General features: G+C 36.4%; 1 protein-coding gene across 2 annotated transcripts in view; it reads left to right on the top strand.

Annotated features, from left to right (window-relative positions):
* MYOZ2 (myozenin 2) overlaps window positions 1-27,003 on the top strand; it is a 48,095-nt gene extending 21,092 nt beyond the window's left edge. For both annotated transcript variants that reach the window (XM_012473045.3, XM_012473044.3), the window contains 3 exons: window positions 915-1,044; window positions 6,264-6,447; window positions 26,578-27,003. In XM_012473045.3, the coding sequence (XP_012328468.1) occupies window positions 915-1,044; window positions 6,264-6,447; window positions 26,578-26,812 (549 nt within the window). In that variant the 3' untranslated portion in view covers window positions 26,813-27,003. The remainder of the gene's footprint in view (window positions 1-914; window positions 1,045-6,263; window positions 6,448-26,577) is intronic.
* Window positions 27,004-27,573: the final 570 nt, after the last annotated feature.

The following is a 27,573-nucleotide window of genomic DNA, read 5'->3' as shown; positions in this document are numbered from 1 at the left end:
GGTAAAGATAGAGAGGGGGCCTCTCGCTAGGGAACTCCTATGATCAAAGAATCAAACGTAGAAAAGCATACAAGATAATGGGGGAATCATAAGTGGTTTGGTTTTAAGGTTAGGATGCATCTTTAAAAATTGATGAGACTAGATAGGGAGGTGTCAGTGCAAGGCTAAAACATTTAGGCTTATTCAGTACCAAATAAAGTGTGAATGTGATGATGACTTTGCAATTAGGCATGCAATGTTTAAAGTTTTTTAAATGTTTAACGTTGTAATATTTTTGCTATAAATTCTAACCTCAGACAGAGATAAAAGACAAATGTCTCTTTTCAGCATTTTATTTTCCAAAAATCACAAATTTTTCCTTTCACAAGTCTATGCAACTTAAAATATAAATGATTTTTGGGTTTTTTGGGAATACATATGATTGCTGTTCAAATTTCAGATTAGATTTTTAAACTTTCTATCCATTAAAGAATCTAATTAAAGACAAAATATAAATACAATGGAACATAAGAATTACTAGGCCAAATGCTTGGCCAATATGCTCTACACTATTAGATTAGTAAGGATTCAAAAATAAATACATTTATCTCATAGGGATGTTGCAAATAGAAAATGAAATGATTGATATAAACCACTAGACACAGTGCATGGCACACAGTAAGGCTCAACTAATTTCAGATTTAATTATTATTAAGTGTATTGTCATCATAAAGCAGATCTTAGACTGATATCAGTAAATGTCATTCAAATGTAGAACCATATTACCACATAAAGAATTACTGAGGTCCCAGGAAGTAATGAAACGACATTGCATTTAAATTATAAATATACAAATGGAGTTTTGCATATATAGCTCCCGTTATTGTGCTTACATTTTTGAGTTTTCAGCAGAGTTTACTTTTCCTGAAAAACAGCACAGTATTGCTATGCAGAATGAGAAACTGGATGGAAGCAACTTGGAAGGTGGTTCACAGCAAGCCCCCTTGACTCCTCCCAACACCCCAGATCCACGAAGCCCTCCAAATCCAGACAACATTGCACCAGGTAACCAATCCCCTTACCAATAGAGCAATGAAATTTCTGTGTACCTAATGATATGACTCAAAGCATTTAACGCCTTTATTAAATAGTATTTAAATAATATATCTTTCCTCATTAAATATGTTTTTTGGGCCCAGGCATGGTGGCTCACACCTCTAACCCCAGCATTTTGGGAAAGTGAGGTGCATGGATCACCTGAGCCCACAAGTTTGAGACTAGGCTGAACTACATGGCAAAACCTCATTTCTACAAAAAATACAAAATTTAGTTGGGTATGTTGTTGCACACCTGTAGTCCCAGCTACTCGGGAGGCTGAGGTGGGAAGATCACTTGAGTCCAGGAGGTGGGGGCTGCAGTGAGCCATGATCACACTACTGTACTCCAGCCTGGGCAACAGAGTGAAATTCTGACTCAAAAATAAAATTTTTTTGGATAAATACAAGACAAATGCAAAAATTCAGACCTAAAAGAATCACATAAAACATATATAGTAGCCATATGTTCTTTCTTTTAGATGGTCTGTTAATCACCTGCTATATTGAAAATTCTAAAAATAATTTGTAATTATATTGAAATTCTATTTGTATAGGACTGTACAATTTATAAAATGCTGTGATATATATTGTCTTTTTTAATTTCACAGTAACTCCATGACCTATTAATTGCAATCCTCATTTTATAAATTAAGACGTTGAGGTTATGAACGCCTATGAAGCAACAAAAATAGAAAGAATGAATAAGACCTAGTATTTGATAGCACAACAGGGTGACCATAACCTAGCTGTACATTTTACAATAAGTAAAAGAGTATAACTGGATTGTTTATAACATAAATAATAAATGCTTGAGGTGATGGATACCCCATTTATCCTGATGTGATTATTTCACATTGCATGATGTTATCAAAAGATCTCCTGTACCCCATAAATATATACATCCATAAATATATACCCACAAAAGCTAAAAATAAAAATACTTTAAATTAAAATTATAAGAAAAAAAGAATTAGATCTAGGTATAGTGGCTTACACCTATAATACCAGCACTTTGGGAGGCTGAGGCAGGAGGATCACTTTAGGCCAGGACCTCCAGACCAGCCTGGTCAACATAACAAGACCTTATCTCTACAAAAAAAAAATAAATAAAACCAAAAAGAATTAAACAAGATTGGTACCAAATTTACAAGTGCCTTGTGTCAACAGATCTTATGGTGATTGTTTTTGTTATTCTGTTTCCTCAAAGGACTTTCAATGCAGCTCCTAAAGAGTATACATTTGTTTATTATTTTAAAAGAGAATCAACTCCTTATTCATAGTCTGACATCTTTCCAAAAATTACATTATCTGATTAGACAACTTTTCAAAGTAACTTATAATGTCTTTGAAAATTCAAACATTTTCTCGAGTAATGTATAGATTTTAAAAATTTAAAATAGTTATATCTTGAAACTAATGATATCTTATTTTTGTAAAATAAACAGCATATTTAGCAAAAGTACTCCTAGAATCTTCTCCAATGTAATACTATTTTTTGACAATATGTACCTCCAACTCAACTGTTATAGTTCTAATTCACATTGTTTAAATTGATATGTAATAACTGTACATATTCTTGGGGTACATGTGATGTTTTGATACATATCCATCATCTCAGATATTTGTTATTTCTTTGTGTTGGAAGTATTCAATATCCTCCTTCTAGCTATCTGAGCTATGTATTATTCTTTTTTATTTTTATTTGTTGTTATTTCTTTTGAGATGGAGTCTTGCTCTGTCACCCAGGCTGGGGTGCAGTGGTGCGATCTTGGCTCACTGCAACCTCCGTCTCCTGGTTCCAAGCAATTCTTCTGCCTCAGCTTCCCAAGTAGCTGGGACTACAGGCGCATGCCATCACATCTGGCTAACTTCTGTATTTTTAAAAGAGACAATGTTTCACCATATTGGTTAGACTGGTCTCAAACTCCTCACCTCGTGATCTGCCCGCCTCAGACTCCCAAAGTGCTGGGATTACAGGCATGAGCCACCACGCCTGGCATAATATATTATTCTTATTTATAGTCATCCTACAGTGTTAGGGAAGACTAGACCTTATTTCGCTTATCTAGCTATAATTTTGCATTCTTTAACAAATCTCTCTTCTTCCGCACTTCTCTCTACTGTTTCCAGCCTCTAGTATCCTCTGTCCTATTTTTTACCTCTAGGAGATCATCCTTTTTTAGCTTCCACATATGAATGAGGACATGCAATGTTTAACTTAAGAGAAATTTGTAAAGTTCTAAATTTATGTAGTTCTTTAGAGCTAGTATCCAATATTGAATATTAGAAAATGTCTATGTAATATAGAGTAAGAAAAGTTTGGGTGTTATTAGGTAGTTTACTACGAAGCAAGAGTACAAATGGATTCTTCCTTCTGGGTAGATAAGTTGAAAAGTACAATAAGCTGAGTAAAACTATAATTATTACAATTTGGCAAATTAATTTGTTAGTGATTAACCAACTATGTATCCAAAAGCCAACTTTTTTCATACATGAATAAATAAGAGTATGAAAATGCCAAAATACTATAAAAATAAAATTTATCTAAATTTCAGTTATATTAAAACATATTTAAAAATCAAACAAAAAATGTAGACATATGGCATTGCTGAATTGTAATATTTCTGTAAGGTTAAACATAAGCGCATTCTTTTCTGTAGATAACTCAGCATATCAAAAAAGAAAAAAGTTATTTAATGATATATATAAAAAGAAATTAGAAAACCCTGAATGTTCAAAAATGGGAAAAGATTACATGAACATGGCCCCTTAATTTAATAGATTATTGTGAAACCCTTAAAATAATTATAAACATGATATAAAAACATTTAAAAGTAGTTTGAACAAATTTTGGGGGAAAAAAATTACATGTACACTAGATGTTCTAGTTATGTGATCATTATGTTTATGGGTGAAGAAAAACTGGAAGAAAATACATAAAACTAAATATTTGTGTTAGGGTAGTGGGATTTTGAGGAATTTTTAAAAATCGTGTAAACGTTAAAATTTTCCAGTTTCTAAAGGTCTGACTCCATGAAAGGAATAGGAAATTAATGTGGTAGTTATGGTGATGGAATTACATACAATATATGAAAAGAAGACACAGGAAAGAAAACTCTTTTCCTTGGGGAGGCAGGAATGGCTGCCTAGAAGGGTGACCTGAAGCTGAAGCTTGCAATAGAAATTTGCACATGACAAGAAGTAGGGAGAACATTCCAGTCACAGGAAATAAACAGACCAAGTGGGGGGCATAAGAGGCACCCCAAGCAACAAGTGACTAGATCCATAGTCCCGGAGCAAAGAGTGTGAGAGGAGAAAGCAGGTGGTGAGGCTGGACAGGTGGAAGGGCCACCTGGCTCACACTGAGTGGTTGAGATTTTGTCCTGGGAGGCATTAGGGCACCCTGAGCAGGGGAAGAGTGTGGCCAGTTAGGAAGGTCTACTGGGGCAGCAGTGTGGAGGGTGGCTGGGAGAGGGTTAGAGCTAAAGGATTAGTGTTGAAGCTCTGACGAACACCCGGGCAAGAGACACCTGGGCCTGACCAGGGCAGGAGTAATGGAAATGTAAAGAGAATTTCTTAGAACAATGTTCCTCATTGTTCCGTTTGTAGACCACTTGCATAAGACTTGTATTAGAGTTTGTCAAACACTTGGATTTTTGAGTCATACCTGAGGCTTACTGAAGCCAAATCTCTGGAGGGAGGATCCTATTATCTACATTTTAAATATGTTTCCAAGATAATTCAGACACAATAGTATAAGAGCCACTATTTTAGAAATTCTTAGGAAATATAGTTGGTAACACTTTGTGATTTGCTGTGGGGATGAGGGAGAGTTTTGGACAATGCTGTCTTGGGCATCTAGAGTAAAGTGATAAAAGAAGCAGAATATATTAGAAAATGGCTGCATTTAGGTCTAGACAAGTTATAAAGCGTGCCAGTGGATCATTTATTTTGACAAATATAGTAAATAATTGAGTAGAGGGCTTGAAGATTAAAAAAAGTCAGAATCATCAATACATAGGTCATAATTGAAGCTATGAATATAAATGGAATTTTCTAGGTAGAGTACATTGTGTAAGAAAAGAGCTTTGAGGAACAACAGTATGTAAGTGGTAAGCAGAGAAAAGGAGCCTATAAAAAGATCTCTATTAGATATTGGAGGCAATCTGAAGAAAATTAAGTAATCACAAATGACTATTTACACATGGAATTATCAAGGAAGGGGCTGTTTTGGAGGAGATAGACATTTTAAGATAGGCATGCTTTGACAGAAGAAAATCAAAATTATTGTAGAGATGGGAAAGAGCATCAGAGAAATCTAAAAGTAGAAGTCATCAAATGGTAAAGGGATTTAACATGGTGGAAGAGAGAATTGCAGGGATATAATTAGGTAGTATGGCAGTGTAAACAGAAAGTAGATAACTGTGCCTTAGAAAACTGGAAGAGTGTCACTGTGAAAAAGGTTTAAAGATCTATGCCAGGAATTTCTGTGACTTTTAAATGGTATTTACAGAAAATTCCCAGCTGTTATGAGAAGAATAAACTGGGGAGGTGAGATCAGAAGCAGAAAAGGTAGGTAAGAAATCTTGAGGAACAAAATAAACAGGGATGGATACATGGGGAGTTAGGAAGAGCTGGGCCTGAATAAGGTAGTGGAGACAAGTTACTCCATCTTCTTGAAGCTTAAACATTTTACAGAGCACTCAACAATTGAAGATAGACAAAACTCAAACATCACCTCTAAAGAATCAGCTCGAGAGGAGGGAGATTTTGTCTTCATTGCGATTTCCCCTAGCTTAGACTACAATAGGCACTCAATATTAACATTTTTAAATTAATTAATTGTGATATCTAATGTTTAGTGTGAATTAATGCAAGGAGCACAATTTTTAGAAAATTAAATGAATAGTTTTACTGGAACAAATATATTCTAAGATAGTCAAGGAAAAACCATAATTTGGAAAAATTAAACATTAAGAAAAATGGTTTCTTTTTAAACTCCCATAAGCTTACAGAAGCTTTAAAATGTCTAACACTTGCAGACTGCTGTTTTCTAAGAGATGATAAAGAGGATGCATGCTTCATAAATTTAACCCAGCATGAAAAATCAAACATGATGAAATGTTAGGTGGAGTTTAGTAACTCTTGGGCACAGTGTTTACTTATTTTTGCTATATTTTTCCAAAGGATATTCTGGACCACTGAAGGAAATTCCTCCTGAAAAATTCAACACCACAGCTGTCCCTAAGTACTATCAGTCTCCCTGGGAGCAGGCCATTAGCAATGATCCGGAGCTTTTAGAGGCTTTATATCCTAAACTTTTCAAGCCTGAAGGAAAGGCAGAACTGCCTGATTACAGGAGCTTTAACAGGTAACTCAATGATCCTGGGTGACACTGTTGGCATGTGATACTAAGATTTTTCCATCATGGTACAGATAACTGAATTCCCTGGCAGAAAAAATTTTTTTCTTTTGAGAAAAGAATCTAAATAGCAATATAGGATATCTTCTCAGCCTAGGCAAAGACTCATTTTTGTAATATTACTATTATTTTCAAACTTGGGCTTTTTAGTATAAAAATGCAGAAAATGAATCAGAAATTATCATTGGTTTAACATCAAGATTATCCCCTCACACTGTAAAAATGTTATTTTAATAACAGTTTCAAATCAAAAGATTAATCTAGGTTTATGCATTATTTCAAATGACAATACTATTCAAGAATTTCATAAATAATTCACATGCAAGGCTATGAGAATTACTGTGTAACTCCAGATTCCAACTTACATTTTTGCAGGCTTTAGGACAGATTAGAAGTAATTTAGAGACTTAATGGCCCAAGATTCCAGAAGAGGTACAACCCAAAACTTATGTTATCAAAAATATCACCAAATGATATCTCTAGTATGATTTATAGAATGGGCATCTATTTTTCTCTTTATTCAGTTTTTATAATTTCCGTGGATGTTCTGAATTTTTAATAGTCTCATAATCCATTATTTGATCACTTGACCTTCATTTTAGAGTAAAATATTTAGTATACTGTCTCGCACTCAAAAAAAGTTACTCAATTTATTTTAAAAATGAATAAATTAATGAGTAAATTTTTATTTCCAAAAATGAATGACAAATAGACTATATTTAAATAGTGATCTTCTTTAGTATTTAAATATTGTGATCGGTTGTGGTGGCTCATGCCTGTCATCTCAGCACTTTGGGAGGCTGAGGTGGGTGGATCACTTGAGACCAAGAGTTCAAGACCAGCCTGGGCAATATAGCAAGACCCCTGTCTCTATAAAAAATACAAAAATTAGCCGAGAGTGGTGGCATGTGCCTATAGTCCAAGCTACTTGAAAGTCTGAGGTGGGAGGATCACTTGAGCCCAGAAGGTGAAGGTTGCAGTAAACTGAAATCTCACACAACTTCACTCTAGTCTGGGCAACAGAGTGAGACCTTGTCCCCAAAAATAATAAATAAATAAATAAATAAAAATATTGTACTATTAAGATTTTAGTTTTTACACACTACTATTATTAGTAATATATCCCTTGCATAAAAGAGGTGTACCATAGAATTTAAAGAATGGTTCAGCAGTGTTGGGGAAAAAAGGTTAAAGGCCCATTCTGATCAATGTTATAATTTTTTTTTCTCAAAATGAGAATGTAGAAAATTATAAAAAGTAAAACATTAGGGGAAATGGAAATTAATGGAAAAGCTCAGTTTTGTTTTTAGATTAAGTGCTTAAGAGATGCCTTAAGACTACTCTGTATCTTATGGCTTCGGTGTTCTATATCTGTTGAGCAGCTTGCCTGTAGTTCTGCACACACACACTGGTGTATTAATATTTGGGTTAGTTATAAGGAGATGTCTATTGACTGTATAAATACCAGGTGAGTGCTGTATCAGTGAGCACAATACCATTCAATAGGAAATGTAGCTTCCTGTGTTAAATTAAAGCTTTTGTAAATATTACACAGTGTGTGTGTGCACATGTATGTGTGTGTGAGAGAGAACTGAACCTGTTAATACTTCTCTTTTACTTTAGAACATTTTATTTCTTTACATATATACATCAACATAGAAATTAAAACTTAGAAATTAAATTTTTTCAACATGGCACTGTATTCTTAGAAATTATCATTAAATAATGTTAACAGATGAAACAAAACATGATGTGATACATAGATGTCTCAAACAGGTAGCAGTAAGATCCTTTGTGACCTTAAAGCATATGGAAGCCAGGTGCAGTGGCTCATGCCTGTAATCCCAGCACTTTGAGAAGCCAAGGTAAGCAGATCATTTGAGCTCAGGAGCTTGAGACCAGCCTGCACAACATAGTAAGAACTCATCTCTACAAAGAATCAAAAAGCAAGGCAAGAGGATCGCTTGAGCCCGGGAGGTTGAGGCTGCAATGAGCTATAATCACACCACTGTACTCCCACCTGGGCAATGGGAGTAAAACCCTGTCTCAGAAAAAAAATAAGAATATGCACAAGGGTACACAAAGTTTAAGACATTGTCTAGTACATGCATTGCTTTAGAAGTCCACTTTAAAACAACTAAACAGTGTACAGGTATACCTCGTTTCATTGAGCTTCACTTTACTCTTCTTTGCAGATATTGCATTTTCTCACAAATTGAAGGTTTGTGGCAATCCTGTGTCAATTAAGTCTATTGGTGCCACTTTTTCCAACAGCATGTGCTCACTTTGGTAATTCTTACAATATTCCAAACTATTTCATTATTATTATATCTGCTGTGGTGACCTGTGATCAAGGATCTTTGATGTTACTCTTGTAATTGTTTTGGGGTGTCATGAACCATACCCATGTAAAAAGGCAAACTTAATCAACATATGCCATGTGTGTTCTGAGTGTTCCAACGACCAGCCTCTCCACCATCTCTCTCTCTCTCCTTGGTCTCCCTATTCCCTGAGATACAACAGTATTGAAATTAAGCCAATTAATAACCAATTAATACTGTTCAAGTGAAGAGTTACAACTCTCTCATTTTAAATCAAAAGCTAGAAATGATTAAACTTAGTGAGGAAGACATGTCAAAAGCAGAGATAAGCTGGAAGGTTGGCCTTTTGTGCCAAACAGTTAGCCAAGGTATGAAGGCAAAGGAAAAATTCATAAAGAAAATTATAAGTGCTACTCCAATGAACACATGAATGATAAGACAGTGAAACAGGCTTATTGCTGATATCAAAAAAATTTGAGTAGTCTGGATGGAAGATCAAACTGGGAACAACGTTTCCTTAATTAAGCCAAAACCTAATCCAGAGCATGGCCCTAACTTTCTTCAACTTTATGAAGGCTGAGAGAAGCAAGGGAGTTGCAGAAGAAAAGTTGGAAGCTAGTAGAAGTTGGTTCATGAAGGCTGAGGAAAGAAGCTATCTTCTTAACTTTTATAGTGCAAGGTGAAACAACAAGTGCAAATGTAGAAGCTGCAGCAAGTTATCCAGAAGATCTAGCTAAGATCATGGATGAAAGTGGCCACACTAAAGAACAGATTTTCAATGTAGATGAAACAACCTTCTATTGCAAGAAGATACCATCTACGACTTCCATAGCTAGAGAGAAGTCAATGCCTGGCTTCAAAGCTTCAAAGAACACTCTCTCTTGCTAGAAACTAATGCAGCTGGTGAATTTGAGTTGAGTTGAAGCCAATGCTCATTTACCATTCTGAAAATTCTAGGGCCCTTAAGAATCATGAGAAATCTTCTCTGTCTGATCTTTATAAATGGAAAAGCAAAGCCTGAATAGCAGCACATCTGTTTACAGTACGGCTTACTGAATATTTTAAGCCCACTGTTGAGACCCATTGCTTAGAAAAAATATTCTTTTCAAATTATTACTGTTTATTGACAATGAACCTGGTCACCCAAGAGCTCTGATGGCAACATACAAGATTAATGTTATTTTTCATGTCTATTGACACAACATCCATTCTGTAGCCCATGGATCAAGGAGTAATTTTGACTGTCAAGCCTTATTATTTAAGAAACACATTTCATAAGACTATAGCTGCCATAGAAAGGGATTTATCTGATGGATCTGGGCAAAGTAAATTGAAAACCTTCTGAAAAGAATTCACCATTATAGATGCCATGAAGATTATTTGTGATTCATGGAAGGAGGGCAAAGTATTAACATTAACAGGAGTTTAACATTAAACTCCTGTTAATGATAATACTTCAGTCTTCATTGGTTGACTTTAAGGGGTTCAAGACTTCAACAGAGGAAGTAAATACAGATGTGGTAGAAATAGCAAGACAACTAAAATTAGAAGTAAATGTGATGATGTGCCTGAATTGCTGCAATTTCATTAAAAAAAGAAAACTGACCAGATCAGGAGTTTCCTCTTATGAATGAGCCAAGAAAGTCGTTTCTTGAGATGGTATCTACCCCTGCTGAAGGTGCTGTGAATATTGTTGACATGACAACAAAATATTTCGAATATTCCCTAAACTTAGTTGATAAGGCCGTAGCAGGATTGGAGAGGATTGCCTCTGGTTTTGAAATAAGTTCTACAGTGGGTAAAATGCTATCAAGCAGCATCACATGCTACAAAGAAATTTTTCATTAAAGGAAGAATCAATTGATGCAGCAAAGATCATTGTTGTCTTATGTTAATAAATTGCCACAGTCATTCCATCATTCCGCAATCATCACCCTGATTAGTCGGCAGCTATCAACATTGAGACAAACCCTCCACCAACAAAAAAAAGTCAACTTACTGAAGGCTCAGATGACCATTAGCATTTGTTAGCAGTAAAGTATTTGAAATTAAGGTATGTACTTTGTTTTTCAGACATATTATTCTTAAGAAAGCAATGCTATTACTTAGTAGACTACAATACAGTGTAAACATAACTTTTACATACACTGGGAAATAAAAAATTTCATGTGACTTGCTCTATTGTGATATTCACTCTATTGCAGTGGTCTGAAGCTAAACCTACAATATCTTCAAAGTATCCTGTAATTAAAGCTTTGGCGTAAATGCTTGCTAAGTGAATAATACCAAAGGAAGTCACATAGGTAAGATTTTCACATCCAGCTATGGCAGACTACTTTATATTAGAACAAGTTCATAAAAATAACCAGAAAAGCTAGCTTTAAAAAATGAGTTTTAAAAATGATTTAAAAGCTGCCAAGGAAGTGAGTACTTGAGGGCCAAGGTTCTGGAGATGAGGGAAATTTAGAGCTGTTAACTCAGCATGTGGTACCACTTTCTCCTTGAGGTACTTGTTGATTCACCAGCAACTCTAAAAGGCTAAAAAGCTGAGTAAACCTTTTGGCAGCTTCAAGTCTGAGAAGACCAAAAATAGGAGTATAGGGTCTTCTAACAAGGAGGGGTCTTGGTAAATATTCCATACTTTCACCTGGGAATCCTAAAGGGATATACTACTGAAATAATGGTGAATAAGTAATGGGTCAGCCTTCATAAAACTAAATATTGCTCTCAATCAACAAAATCTTAGATTGGATAAAAGCTATCTCCCCTAAATCAAACTGCCTGCCCTGACAATAATGAATCCCCTCTAGAAAAAAGATGACACCTCTTAGAGACTTCAATCATTCTATAGGTTTGTTTTTATTTATTTTGTTGTTGTGGTGGTGGTGGTAGTGATATAACAAAAAAATTAACTATCTTAATCAGTTTAAGCATACAGTTCAGTGGTATTCAGTATAATACTTCATAGTGTTGTACAGCCATCACTACCACCCCTCTCCATAACTCTTCATCTGGTAAAACTGAAACTCTGTACCTATTAAACAATAACACCCCATTCCTCCCTCTGCCACCATCAACTCCTGATGACCACCATTCTACTTTCTGTCTCTATGATTTTGACCACTTTAAGAGCCTTGTATAAAGAGAATCCTACAGTATTTGTCTTTCTGTGGCTGGCTTATTTCACTTAGTATAATGTTCTCATGTTAAAAATATATTTTATAAGTTTATATTACCATAAAAATAAAAATATTGACTGCTACTAGGGGCTAGAGGGTATTGTGATTGGGCAGGGACAATGGCTAGAGCTATGAAGTAACTCTTGATATGTGTAGTCATTTCCAAGATTATTCATTTCATAGACATTATGTATACTTTATTTAAAGTTTTCTGTACTTGTATTATATGAAATAATATAAATGTTTTTAACATTCTGTAAATTGAATTAATAACAGATTAGACATAGCTGAAGAGAGAATTGCTAAATTGAGGCAGAAAGTATTCAAGCTGCAGCATGGAGAATATAGAATTTAAGATGCAGAAAAACAGTAGAAGACATGTTTGGAGCAGTAATAAAAATGCCAATATATGTGTGTGATTGTAGCCTCAGAAGGGAATAAGAGAGAGACGCAATATTGAAAGAATTAATGGTCTTGGATTTCTCAAAATTGAAAAAAGACATCAAGCTTCAGGTTCAAGAAGTACTACACCACCCAAGAAGGGTAGAATGCAAGGTAAACCACACAAAAGGAACTTGACTGTAAAATAAAGACAATTAAGAACATCTTAAAGCTAAGGAATAACAGATACATTATCTTAAAATGAGTAAAAGTAAAACAACTGATTTCCCAACTGAGATGATGGGAGAGAATGGATTAATACTTCTAAAATAATGAAATAAATAACAGCTAACCTATAATTGTATATCCAATGAAAATATTATTTAAAGGTAAAAGTTAAAAGAAAACATACTTAAACATTTTCAGAGAAAGATGCTGTTTGTTTACCCCTACCAAACAATAAGATAAGAAAAATAAATAAAAGGGGTTAGTATAGGAAAAGAAAAATAAAGATGCCATTATTCATGAATGGCATGATTATGTCCATGGAAAAATTTAAAAGAAGCTACCAGTAAATCATTAGGATTAATAAGTGAATTTAGCAGGAGCACAGAATGAAAGGCCATCATAAAAAATAATAGTTATTTTTATATACCACAATAAATAAGTAGAAAATAAATAATATTAATTAACTTTTACCTTATGATTTGTGCACTTTTCTTTATGTACCTTACATGTCAATAAAATTTTTATTTCAAAAAAAATCACATAGGCAAAATAATCTCAATAGGTATCTGAGTCTTTATAAACTAAATGTGACAAAAGCCATTCTTTGAATTAGTCCAGAACAAAATCTAGTCATTTAAAACGAGGCTAAAATAATTTTCAGGTTATTATTTTCAGTTTATTATTTTCCCTATTGTAGATTAACATGACTTTATTTTACCAAACTACTCAAAATTATAAGAAAACAATTTGGTCAAAAATTTGTTTTGTCATACAAATATTATACGTATATATTTCTTAAAATAAAATGTTTCATTTTTCATTTCCTGATTATTAAATAATTTAACATAATATTACACAAAGTCTTTATTTTGATATGTTTGTTTTTCACATTTTTTCCAAAAACACACACACACACACACACACACACACACACACAGAAGAAAAAGAAAAAAAGAAAGAAGAAAGCAATTTCCAATTATTTCCAAAGTCCTTGCAAAGAGTAAAACAATACTGTTTGGTGGTTTCACATTATGATATGTAATTATTAGATATTGCTGATAAAGCCTAGAGAGGTAAGATGTAGTCAAATAGCATTCAGCAATGATAATGATTGGATGAAAATTGGCTTCTAAGTCTAATCACAATTTGAAAATGTCCCAGAGTTTAATTCAACTTTGAATTTTTGTAGTTCTTCTGAGTGCATTCAAATTTTATGTTACACTCAAATAATATTCTATTAAACCCATGAGAAAAAGTAAACCAGGAGCAAAGAAGCTTGTAACCACCCAAAGGGTTCTCCTTGCCCCTGCCTAGGCAGAGCCGATTTATCAAGGCAGGAGAATTGGAATAGAGTTTAATTCATGTGGAGCTGGCTGCATGATGGGAGACCAGAGTTTTATTTTTACTGAAACCAGTCTCTCTGAGGATCAGGCTTTTAAAGGAAAATTTGGTGGGTAGGGGGCTAGTGAGTCAGGGTGCTGATTGGTCAGGTGGGAGATGAAATCATAGTGAGTCGAAGCTGTCCTCTTGCGCTGAGTCAGTTCCCGGGTGGGAGCTAGAAGACCAGATGAGCCAGTTTTTCAATCTGAGTGGTGCCAGCTGATCCATCGAGTACAGGGTCTACAAAATATCTCAAGCACTGTTCTAAGGTTTTACCATGGTGATGTTATTTCCAAGGAACAATTTGGGGAGGGTCAGAATCTTGCAGCCTCCAGCTGCATGACTCCTAAACCATAACTTCTAATCTCCTGGCTAACTTGTTGGTTCTGCAAAAGCAATCTACTCCCCAGGCAGGAAAGGGGTTTGTTTTGGGAAAGGGCTGTTATCATCATTGTTTGAAAGTTAAACTATAAGTTTCTCCCAAAGTTAATTGGGCTATTCCCAGGAATGGACGAGGAACAGCTCGGAGGTTAGAAACAAGATGGAGTCAGGTCAGATCTCTTCCACTGTTGTAATTTTCTTAGTTACATTTTTGCAAAGGCAGTTCTGCTTCAAAAAGCTGTATGACTTCGGGTATGTCACTTAACCTCTCATCTTAATTTCCTCATCTGCAAAATAAATTCTATAATTACATGATTAAATACCTTTAAATATAGTACATTCATTAGCTGTTTAGTAAAATTATTTTAATTTTTATACAATCATTTTACCTACTTCTTTACCTTATAGAATAATTAGTAATTATTATATATAATGTATTATATGTCCAGCACTATTAATTTTCACAAATGTAATTCATCACTGACCCATCAAATAAACAAGAAGGTATCTATTAACTGTGCATCTGAATGAAAAAGGCTTATCCTTCACTACACAGATGATGAAATAGAGAAATCATTTTAAGTCAAACCTATGTTTGAAGAATTTCTGTGTTACAGGAATTGGGGAGGTAGATGCACAGTTATTTTTCAGCAGACTATTTCAGATCTTTCCTTGGAAATATTTGCTTCACTAACTTTGACTTAAACTTGAAGCTATTTTCAGGAATCTTAAAAATCTTACGAGTAGTCTCTCACTTTGAAAGCTTAACATCTCTATTAATGGACTCTCTTTAATTTGTGTGTTGAGGGCAATCAAATTCAAACAAACAGGATGTAGCCTCAATGGTGCCAAGGAAAAGAAAACTGCTTTCCAAACAGCGGCTCGTCACTGGATCTGTGGTAGGGGATGGGAGGTGGGTGATGAAACGAAAAAAAAAAGTTTTCATTTATAAGAGAAGAAAACGACTCACAAATCAGTTAAAAAAAAAAAAAAAGACCAACAGTACTGGATAAAAAGAGGAAAAGCAATCCACTAAATGCTAACCCAAATACTGTTTTAGTGCAGAGGGATGTATCTTCTTTGATGTAATTCAGAAAACAAAATAACTGAATAAATTCATTTCTGGAATTAATAAATACAAGATTAATTGATCAATTTTTGCTTAAATCTAGAAATGTTCAATTGCAATCTCTTGCATCTAATGGATAACTATTTATTCTTAAAATCCAAATAATGAGCCAGGTACAGTGGCTCACACCTGTAATCCCAACACTTTGGGAGGTTGAGGCAGGCAGATCACTTGAGGCTAGGAGTTTAAGGCCAGCCTGGACAACATGGTGAAACTCTGTTTCTACTAAAAACACAAAAATTAGCCAGGTGTGGTACTAGATGCCTGTAATCCCAGCTACTCAGGAGGCTGAGTCAGGAGACTCATTTGAACCCAGGAGACAGAGGTTGCTGTGAGTGGAGATCATCCCATTGCACTCCAGCCTGAGCGACAGAGTGAGACTCCATCTCAAAGAAAAAAAAAAAATCCAAGTAATAGGTGTGTGACCTGTGCAATTGCATGGAGCCCCACGTTTATTTATTTCAAAGGGCCATGTTTGATATGATGCTCTGCTGTTTCTTTCTTGAAGTTCCTAATAATTTCTGAACAAGGGATATTGTGTTTTCATTTTGCACTGGGTTCTGAAAATTAGGTAGCTGGTTCCGATCTCAAGCTCAAAAGTGAAGAAGTGTGCCCTGACCCACCAGGTAGGCTAAGGGCTAAGGTGCTTCTTACCCTAGCATGCAGCATTGTATCTAGACATATTAAGAAATCAGTAATTTGTTGCATGAATAAATGGGTTAATCAAGCTTTGAACATACTTTTTGTTTTGTTTTCTTTCTTTCCTTTTTTTTTAGACAGTCTCACTCTTGTCACGCAGGCTGGAGTGCATTGGCGCGATTTCAGCTCACTGCAACCTCCACCACCTGGGTTCAAACAATTCTGCTTTAGTCTCCAGAGTAGCTGGGATTACAGGCACCTGCCACCACACTTAGCTAATTGTTTGTATTTTTAGTAGAGACAGGGTTTTGCCATGTTGGCCAGGCTGGTTTTGAACTTCTAACCTTGGGTGATCTGCCCACCTCGGCCTCCCAAAGTGCTGGGATTATAGCCATGAGCCACTGTGCGCGGCTCTGAACAAACTATTGACATACGATGGCAAGTTTTTAAAAATGATAAACTATTATGTTAAACATCTTGAACTTCCGAGATAAGAAGTTTTCTTTTGTACTGAATCAAATTTGAATCATAAAGACTTTTCAAGTTACTAAACCAGATAACAAAATGTGGGCCCTGAATCATCTAGTGTATCATGAATGTGACAGCAACCTGGTGTAACATCATTAGATGCAACTTTTTTAGACATAGTCTCACTCTTGTTGCACAGGCTGGAGTGCAGTGGCACGATCTTGGCTCACTGCAACCTCCACCTCCTGGGTTGAAACAATTCTGCCTTAGCCCCCAGAGTAGCTCATGCCTGTAATCTCTCTAGAGTGGATGAGAGGAATTAGAAATCAGTATGCAATTAGAGGGGCTGACCTTAGGAACAAGACAGGCAACTCATCATTGGGAGGACAAGGTGGGCAGATCACCCAAGGTTGGGAGCTCAAGACCAGCCTGGCCAACATGGCAAAACCCCATCTCTACTGAAAAAACCAATTAGCTAGGTGTGGTGGCAGGCGCCTGTAATCCCAGCTATTCTGGAGGCTGAAGCAGAATTGTTTAAACCCAGGAGGTAGAGGTTGTAGTGAGCCGAGATTGCCCAACTGCTAAAGTGGGTTGAGATTCCGAAACACACTGCTCTACTTAGAAAGTGATCTGAGAAAGCTCAGCACTCCTGAAGAATTATTTCATGGGGCTGTGGTGTAGGGCAGTGATGAGGAAAGTAGGACACCAGTTGAGTCTGATTGCCTGGGTTCAAATCCTGGTTCCAGAACTTAATAGGAAAATGTCTTTGGGCAAGTCATATAACTTACCTATGCTTGTTAAATGTAGATATCGATAGAACAACACATAAGATTGTTGTAAGAATTTAATGAGAAAATCATGTACCTTATGAGTTGTTCATGTCCAGGGCCTAAAAACCTTATTCTGGAAGTAAGAGAGATTAATTTGGAAAAAGAACTTTAAGTACTTAGATTATCATTCGGGTACCTTATGATTATTAAACTTTTTAGGCATAGTAATGATGGAAGCCAATTTACTGAGTGGGTACTATGTATCAGGCACTGTTTTAAGCACTTTTCAAACCCTATCAGTATGGGAATCACCTTGAGCTTTTGTCAAAGAGCAGGCTTCAATTCAGTAAGTTTAGGGTGTGCTCTGAATTATAGTTCTAACCAGTTCCCAGATGAAGCTAGTGCTGCTATCTGCAACCACACACTGAATACCAGAAGGCAGAGGTTGCAGTGAGCTGAGATTGTGCCACTGCACTGTCTCAAAAAAAAACAAAAGAGTGAGACTGTCTCCAAAAAAAAAAAAGTTTGTTCTTTATTTCAATAATGCTTCAGTTCCACATACCAAAGTCACGCCATTTTTTAAAGTCCATCAATCCCTTTGCCCACAATTTCTACCTAGCCAGATTTTGTAGTTCGTCACTATACTCATTCCATTTTATACACCTTTTATCTTCCTCTCAACTCTCTTCAACTGCTGTACTCAACTGCTAAAGCTCCAATTCTGGTTAAGTCCAGAATCCATCTACTTTGCATCCATATTTAAATAGCTGAATGTGGCTGGATAAAAACACACAGTTTTGCTATCTCCCCTTAAAGTGATTACCACAAACCTCAGCACTGCCAAAAAATCCAACAACATTCTCTAGCCAATTCAGTCTGTCAGTCTCCTAGAAGACAATTCACACCTTCTCCTTTCTCAACAAACATCCTATACTTTGCCCTACTCATCACTGTCAACTGATGGGATCACTTTTTATTTCTCAAACAAAAGTGGAAGCAAATTGGAAGAGACCTACCTTATCTTCTCATTATCAGATTTGCCAGTTGGGGGCATTTGAACTTACAAAGTCTGCCTTTTCTCTTCAAAGAGCTGATGAGTTGCCTGTCTTGTTCCTAAAGTCAGCCTGTCTAATTGCATACTGATTTCCAATTCCTCTCATCCACTCTAGGACTTATCCTGCAATTATTCCTTCTCTTGCCTGCATCATTTGTTTTTCTCTCTGGTGGGTTAATCCTATCAGCATACGCACATATTAAAATGCCTCCCATGTTTAATAAAAAATCTCTTTTCCCCAGGCTCCTTTACAATTACCTCAAATTTCTACGCTTTTTCTTGACAGTAAAAAGTCCTCAAAGATTGTCTATTTTGTTGTGTCTATTTCCTAATGTCATATTCTCTCTTGAATTCATTTTAATCGGGACTGCATCCCACTGTTCCACTTAAAGAGCGAATCCCCATGTTGTCACATCCGATGGTGAATTCTCAGTGATCAATTTACTCAGCTTCACAGCAGTATATGAAATGGTGGTATATGAAATGGCCGATCATTCCCTCTTCCAAGAAATAATTGTGTTCCTTGGCTTTTTGATCATCAAACTCCCCAGATCTTTCTTCTTCTCAGCCTTCATTGCTGGCTCCTCCCTTTCCAAACTCCATAGGGTAGGCACCGACTTCTCTTTATTTACACTCATTCGGGGCTATGATTCTATGCAGTTCCAAAGTCCGAAATATCACCTACATGCTGATAATGCCAGTGACATACTCAGCCTGAACTTTTCCCTGGGCTTCACTCTTTCACTGGACATCACCCACAGGATAGGTAACAAACATACAAAATTAACATGTTAAATGAAACTCAATTTCTAGCTCTAAACACCTCCTTTTCCAATCTGCCTCATCTCAGTAAATTGCATATTTATATTCCCTGTTGCCATAAACAATCTAGGATTTACTCTTAATTCCATTTTCACCTTATATTCCATACCATCAGCAAAATCCTATTAGGTCTATTATCTCTCTCTTTTTTTTTTTTTTTGAGACAGAGTCTCACTCTGTCACCCAGGCTGGAGTGCAGTAGTGCAATCTCAGCTTACTGCAATCTCTGCCTCCTGGGTTCAAGTGATTCTGCCATCTCAGCCTCCTGAGTAGGTGGAACTAAAATCACCTGCCACCTATCCTGGCTGATTTTTGTATTTTTAGTAGAAATGGATGTTTCGCCATGTTGGCCAGGCTAGTCTCAAACTTCAGACCTTAGGTGATCCACCTGCCTCAGCCTTTCAAAGTGCTGGGATAACAGGCATGAGCTACGGTGCCTGGCTATTAGGTATGTTTTTCAAAATGCAGTCACCCTAGTCCAAACTGCCATCATTTCTTATTCTGATTAGTGCAAAATATTTCAGACTGGACTTGGTGCTTTCACTCTGGCCCTCCTTTAAGCTGTTCTCCACAGAACAGCCAGAAAGAGATTATTTAAAAATGAAAACCAGCTCACTTCCCCTTCCAATTAAAAACTTTGTAACTGTTACACATAAAATAAAACCCAAACTTGTTATCATGGCCTGAAGACTTTACAGTCCTGGCCCCTGTCTGTCTCCAGCCACATCTTACATGACTTGCCTCAAACTCACCCAGCTCTATTCACACTGGCCTTCTACTGTTTCTTACATAATGGACTCCTCATGTTGAGGCCTTTGCCCTTATTTCCTTAGGCCTGAAATGCTTTCCTCATATTTTCAGTAGATCATTCCTTCACAACTTTCAGAGTTTTGCTAAAATGTCATCTCACAGAGCACTACCTGAAAATTTATTTAAATAGTGCTCTTCTGGACTAAAATTCCACAGTGATATGGATACAAAGAACAATCATCTACTTACTCTCCTTTATGTTTCTTCATGGCTCTTTTTTTCATTACCTTATAATATTATGAATTTATCTATTCCTTTCCTAAAAGTGAGTCTCCCTATCTACAGGGTAGCACCCAGAGAGAGCTGCAACTTCATCTGTTTTTATTCAACATTATGATCTGAGTGCATGTCTTAGTTTGTGCTGCGGTAACATAATACCTGAGACTGGATAATTTATAAAGGACAGAAATGTATTTCCTCACAGCTCTGGAGGTTGGGAATTCTAAGATCAAAGTGCCAGCATTTGGTGTCTGGCGAGGGTCTTCTCGGTGTGTCCTCACATGGCAGAAGAAGTGAACACTGTGTTCTCACATGATGGATGTGAGAAGGGCAAAAAAAGGCTTATGCTAGTTCTTTCTAGCCTCTTTATAAGGCACTAATCCATTAATGAGGGCAGCACCCTCATGACTCAGTAATTTCCCAAAAGTCCTCACCTCTTAATACCACCACAGTAAGGATTAAGTTTCAACACATAATTTTTGGGAGACATTCAGATCATAGCAACATCTAAAACAGTACCTGGCACATAGTAGGCATACATTAAATATGTATGTTAAATGGCGAATGGATTTTATGAAATGATTAGGGAATCATGTGCTGTGCATGTCAAGTAATTTACCTTTTATCAAGACGATATTTCAGGCTAGCTAGTCTGACTCCAGAATCCTATCTCTTAGACTGTTCTATTTCATTTTTTTTTTTTTGGCCAATGTGCTATAAATTCTACCTTGTTTACTTTTATCACCTGTGGTGATCTGGAGGGAAGAAATCCTGTTTTAACGTCTACCCATCATTGTTGTTAGCTTAGTCAACTGTATATATGAATGATATCTTTAATAATTAAATTAAAGAATGCAGTAATAACTTCTGATTCCCACCTATGCATGGGAGGATGAGAAATATGCCCTCTTTACTCCACTCTCACCCCCTGACTGCTATCTAATACTTGTTAATTTAATCTGCATACCACTATTTGCCTTTCTGTCATATAAATATTTTAAACAAGATAAATATTCTTTTCCAAGAATAGCAACTTGCTTTTGTATTTAATTTTCATAATCATATTTTTCTTTTTTTTTTATGATGGAATCTCACTCCTGTCACCCAGGCTAAAGTGCAGTGGGGCAATCTCAGTTCACTGCAACCTCTACTTCCTGGGTTCAAGCGATTCTCCTGCCTCAGCCTCCTGAGTAGCTGGGATTACAGGCACATGCCACCATGCCCAGCTAATTTTTGTATTTTTTAGTAGACACGGGGTTTCACCGTGTTGGCCAGGCTGGTTTCAAACTCCTGACCTCAGGTGATCCACCCACCTCGGCCTCCCAAAGTGCCGGGATTACAGGCATGAGCCACTGTGCCCGACCTATGATCACATTTTTAAAGTGGCTTTTATTCTCATTGCCAGTACTTTTTATATTACGCTATTTGAGTTATTTATCCATCATTTATCTGGAGTATGCCTTCAAGCAGTTCTCTTACGAAGGGAACACCAGTGAGTCTATGAATATCTATAATACATATATATTTTTTACCTTGGTACATGAATAACTACTTGGTCACAGTCTTTACTCCACAACACCTATTTGATACTATCTGAGATAGAGTCTCGTTCCGTCGCCAGGCGCCAGACTGGAGTGCAGTGGCGCAATCTCGGCTCACTGCAACCTCCGCCTCCCGGCTTCAGGCAATTCTGCCGCAGTCTCCCTATTAGCTGGGACTACAGGCATGCGCCACCACTCCCAGCTAATTGTTTTTTGTATTTTTAGTAGAGACGGGGTTTCACCATGTTGGTTTTTTTTCTTTTTAACTTTGTCTAGTACTTGGTAACTCCTTTTCCTCTATAATCTCTTCTTCCTTCAACTCAGGAGAGTTGCCTTCTGTATCTTTGGTTCATGATTGTGTTCATAATGTTCGGTTTTCTTCCACTGGAAACTTGAATATCCTCATCTGGACTCTAGTTTATTTTTCATCATATTGTCTGCTCCCTGTGCATTCTGGGAGAGTTCTTGTACATAATTTAGTAGGCCTTTTTTATAAAAAATAATGTAAAATTTTACTTTCTTCTCAATAGATTGCAAGTTCTTTGAGAGTTAAAAACCATGACTTTCATTTCCACTTATTTGCTTCCAGCATGTTCCTGGAAAATAGTGGTTATTCATAATAACTATTTGGTTTTCTTAGATGGATAAGATATATGTGATGGTGGTATATCAACTTAACTAGAAAAACTATGGCGTAGTACTGAAGGGGGGAATTTGGAGGCTATCTTGAGGAGTATATATGTATTAAACATTCTGCAGGCAAAAGCCCAGCATTTAATACATACAGAAAAGAATGAACACCTATATGTTACATACATTAAAAAAAGAACTATAAATTTAGCAAATTTGGAATTTGATTTATACAAACTGAATTTTAGGGATATATTATTATTATAAAACTGTAAATATTACAGAGTTCAAAAAGTACACTGAAGAACAGAATATCCAACAAATATTTTAAAACAAGCTGTTATTGTTTTAGATGTGTGATAGTAAAATTTCAAATCAACATACAAAATTTCCAATTTAAGTTTCTGACCTATGCTAATAGTTTTCAGAAACTTTTCAGAATTATTTTTTCCACTGTGCATAATAAAAACTTTTTAGAAGACAGAAGTGTCAAATTATATTGCAAGTTAAAAGCAACAGATTTCTCATGCCACCGAAATAATTTTGAAACAAAATATAACAAGCACAGTTCACCTGCAGTTCTCACAGGCTATGATAACTATTGTCAGCAACAAACATATTTAGCTCCTACCAAATTGGTTGGATAAAGGATGTAATGCCTGATGCTTGAAGTACTGTTGGCTTTACTCTACTTCCAGCAGTCTGAGTGCTTCTTACATAGGTCTTTCTAGTGAATTAAGTCTCCTTCTGCATCCCCAACCTAGATTATGGTACTTTAGGAAGGACAGAGTAGTCATCAGTCACAAAAAGGCAACTTCTAATAAGGAAGTTGCATGACACTGTAATACAACAGTCCCCAACCTTTTTGGCACCAGGGACCAGTTTTGTGGACAATGTTTCTGAGAATGGGGGAAGCGGTGTAGGGGTAGCGGGGCAGGGGGAAATGGTTTCACATCATCAAGCATTAGTTAGATTCTTACAAAGAGCCTGCAGCCTATATTTCTCATATGCAAAGTTCACAATAGGGTTTGCGCTCCTATGAGAATCTAATGCCGCTGCTGCTCTGGCAGGAGGTGGAGCTCAGGTGGTAATGCTCGCTCACCTACTACTCACCTCCTGCCGGTGGCCTGGTTCCTAACAGACCATGGATGATTGGTCTGTGGCCTAAGCGTTAGGTACCTTTGCTGTAACAGATGCAGTGGGAATATACAAAAGAAATAGAATATGACTTTCCTTTTTACAGACTAAAATCTATTTGGGAAGGGAAAAATTTAATTGAAATGAAAGTAATGGAATCGAATTTATAGCAGATGGTACATATTCATTTCTTTATTAATTCTTTAATAAAAGAACAAAGAAATTAAGCCATTCAAGAAAGATAGCAGAGTGACTGAGCTACAAAGAAAATAAGATCTCTTTGAGGTTTTAAAATAACTTCACAATATTAGAGAGTTTATATAGTCATGCCAGGTCCTATGGTACAATGCATTATACGAGTATATTGTAATGAATTACAAAGATACATCAAAGAAAATTCCAATCTTCTTAGAGTACAGAGTGCAGTCTGGTAAGAAACAAGGCAGACATACCAATGAATATAATGAAAGATATAAAATAGGGTCATGGGGAGGTGAAAATAGAAGTCATGGAAATTTCAGGATGGAAAGCTTACTTCTGGCTGTGAGAAATTGGGAAAGCTTCAAGAAAGTTAAGTGTGAATTAGGGCTGAAAGGGGATTTAGAAACATAGTTGTAAATATCAGAGTACTCCAAGCAGAGAAAGAGAGAGAAAAAAAGAGTATGAGTAGAGGCAGTGAGGTAGGAGAGCATAAATGCAAAGAGCAAGCAGTTAAAGGGTGTGTGAAAGTGAATAGGGCAAAACCTGCATGATTGACCTCTCCACTGGGATGTCTAAATCATGTTTTCCACCCACAGACCAAACCTGTTCTTTTCCATCTTCCACCAGTCAGTTGCTAAAACTCTAAATGTAGGAATTTTCCTTGATTTATCTATTTTCCTCATAGTTTTAATCCAATTTATCAGCAAATCTTGTTGACTCTACCTGTAAAGCACATCCTGAACCTACCCACTTCTTTCCATCTTTACATAAAACACCTGAAATACAAGTCATCATTTCTTGCTTGAGTTGCTGCGATAGGTTCCCTTCTTCTACTGCTGTCTTATAATCTGTTCACACAGCAATAGCAGCAAGAATCATTCTTATAAAATTTAATTAGGTTATAGACTCTCCTGCTTACCACCCTACAATGGTTCCTCTTCACACTTAAAAGGAAATCCATATTCCTTGCTTGGAAAAAGCCCTACACAACTTTACCTCTCTGTCCCCACTTTCCTCTTCCCAGCCTCACCCACTAGTCTAGGGACGTAAACCTTCTTTCTTTCCTTGAATGTGCCAACATTATTTCTGCCGTAGGGTCCTTGGCATTAGCTATTCTGTCTACTGCAAGTGCTGATGTACTTTAGCCACACTGTTCACATCTAACTTCTGACCTTCAGATGGCTGTTTAAATGTCACCTCTTCAGAGAAGTCTTCCCTGGTGATTCAATTTGAAGTAACTTCTTAGTCATTCAGCTATTCAATATTACAACACTATTTTTATTTTAAGTTTATGCATAACTGTTATCACTATTAGATGTTTTTGTATATGGTTATGTTTAGGGCCTGTCTCCTTCACTAGAATGTAAGAGCTGAGACTTTGATTATACTGCTCACTTGGAACTTTGTCTGGTACTGAATGAATAATAAAATGCTTAAATCAAACAAAGTTAAAAACTTATGTGGGCTCTTGAATGCCAACATAAAGAAGCTGGGCTTTATTCAGAAGACAAATGGAAGAATGTTAACGTTTTTCAGGCAGAGATAGAAAGATGCAACAGACATACTTCTTGCCCTAAAAGAGTTTATAATTCACAGATAACCCAAACCAGGTTATATTCTTAATAGGAGAAGCTCACAATACAAAGTACCATTTCATTAGTAGAAAACGACTGACATAGAACAATTGATGCTACAGGAATGTGGCTAAGAAGTGTGGGCTGGGATAGTTTGAAGGAAGTTAGAACTGTAAGGCTGTAGGACATACACAAGTGAAGAAGGCAGGAAGAAAATTTCCTCTTTTTTATTTTCCTTTCCTTTCCTCCTTTCTTCCTCTTTTCCTTTCCCCTCTTTTCCTCTTTCTCCTCATCTTCCCTCCCCTCCCTTCACCCCTCCTCTCCCCTCCCTTCTCCTTTTCTTCCCTTCTCTTTTCCTTTCCTTTCTCATTTCCTTTCCTTTCCCCTCTCACTTCTTTCTTTCTTTCCTTTTTTCTGAGATGAGGTCTTACTATGGTACCCAGGCTGGTCTCAAACTCCTAGGCTGAAATGATCCCTTTGCCTCAGCATCAGGTATTTGGGATTACAGATGTGAGCCACTGCACCCAGCAGGAAATATCTTTGGTTTTTTTTTTGTTTGTTTTGTTTTTTGTTTTTTGAGATGGAGTCTCATGCTGTTGCCCAGACTGGAGTGCAGTGGCGTGATCTTGGCTCACTGCAACCTCTGCCTCGAGGGTTCAAGTAATTCTCCTGCCTCAGCCTCCTGAGTAGCTGGAATTACAGATGCCTGCCACCATGCCTGACTAATTTTTGTATTTTTAGTAGAGACAGGATTTTAAAATGTTGGCCAGGCTGGTCTCGAACTCCTGACCTCAGATGATCCTTCTGCCTTGGCCTCCCAAAGTGCTGATTACAGGCATGAGCCACCACACCTGGCCTAGAAATACCTTGAATAGGGGAAATATTATTGGTAAAAGTACAGAGGAAAGACATGTCTGTAATGAGCTCAGTGTACAGGGAATAGATTAGTTTAGTCCAAAACTAAGAGTATATACAAAGGAACTTCACATGAATTTGTTATCAATATTTGACTTTTTATAAAAGCATGGTCTTTAAAGTAGAAATGCTTGCCTCAGAGGTCAGAAAATGACAATCACACATAGACTACAAGTAAGCCCATAAAATCATGAATTAAACACACCCGTGAAATCATGCCTATAAAATCATGAAATAGTTTTCTATTTTGACAAATAAATTTGAATATTAATATCTGTTTTCTTTTTTTATTTCCCACAGAGTTGCCACCCCATTTGGAGGTTTTGAAAAAGCATCAAAAATGGTTAAATTTAAAGTTCCAGATTTTGAGCTACTATTGCTAACAGATCCCAGGTTTATGTCCTTTGCCAATCCCCTTTCTGGCAGACGGTCCTTTAATAGGACTCCTAAGGGATGGATATCTGAGAATATTCCTATAGTAATAACAACTGAACCTACAGATGATACCACTGTACCAGAATCAGAAGACCTATGAAAAGAAAGTTGTATGTGCCACATAGAAGTCTGAATATAAAAGTTTCTGTTTTACTATTCTAATTACTGGCAAAGCCACTTGCATTTCTCATTAGTAGCAATAATAGCAATTTAGTGATTCTCCTTTTATGACATTCAATTTCAATCTCAGATCAAATATTAATAAACAATTAGAAATCTTACTTTAAAAGACTTATAACTCACTTGTCTTCATTCATAATTTTGTTGTCACCTGGTTCAAAGAATCTACACATTTTATTGCAAAAGTTTAGATAGAAAAGTCATTGACAACAAACAGTTTCACCTTTGTCTCATTTTATATGATTTATTACACAGTAAGTTTTTCAAGTGGAATCTAGAATAAAAATACAGTGCGAGATATGTAGACTTATTCAGAGTTTCATCTAAGGGATGAAAGCTATGGAGGATGATGTACAGATTTATTGATGGAGAAAAGGGTTAGGTGTGTCCTTTCTGGTGACCATGAGAAAATAATATGTCTTGATGAAGTCTTTCCATTAATCACTCTTAGAATTCTAAAGTGCTTTGCACTTTTCACTATGTTTTGAATCATTAGGTAATTATTCTGGATGATTTCTCCAAAGTTCAATTCAGTTATTATATTCAGTTAGTATTAAGTCCAGGAGACTTGCCAGGGTCTGTCCTATAGACCCTAGCTGCATGATGGATGAATAAATGCACTCAGACACAAATTTCTAGTGAACAAGTGGGCTAGGGAGTCGTGAGCCACTCACAGAGAGA

Source organism: Aotus nancymaae, unplaced genomic scaffold, assembly GCF_030222135.1.
Source record: "Aotus nancymaae isolate 86718 unplaced genomic scaffold, 86718_ANA_hifiasm-v0.15.2.pri h1tg000033l, whole genome shotgun sequence".
Taxonomy (NCBI): domain Eukaryota; kingdom Metazoa; phylum Chordata; class Mammalia; order Primates; family Aotidae; genus Aotus; species Aotus nancymaae.
Note: the sequence above shows the minus strand (reverse complement) of the source record. Positions and strands in the feature narration are given on the sequence as shown.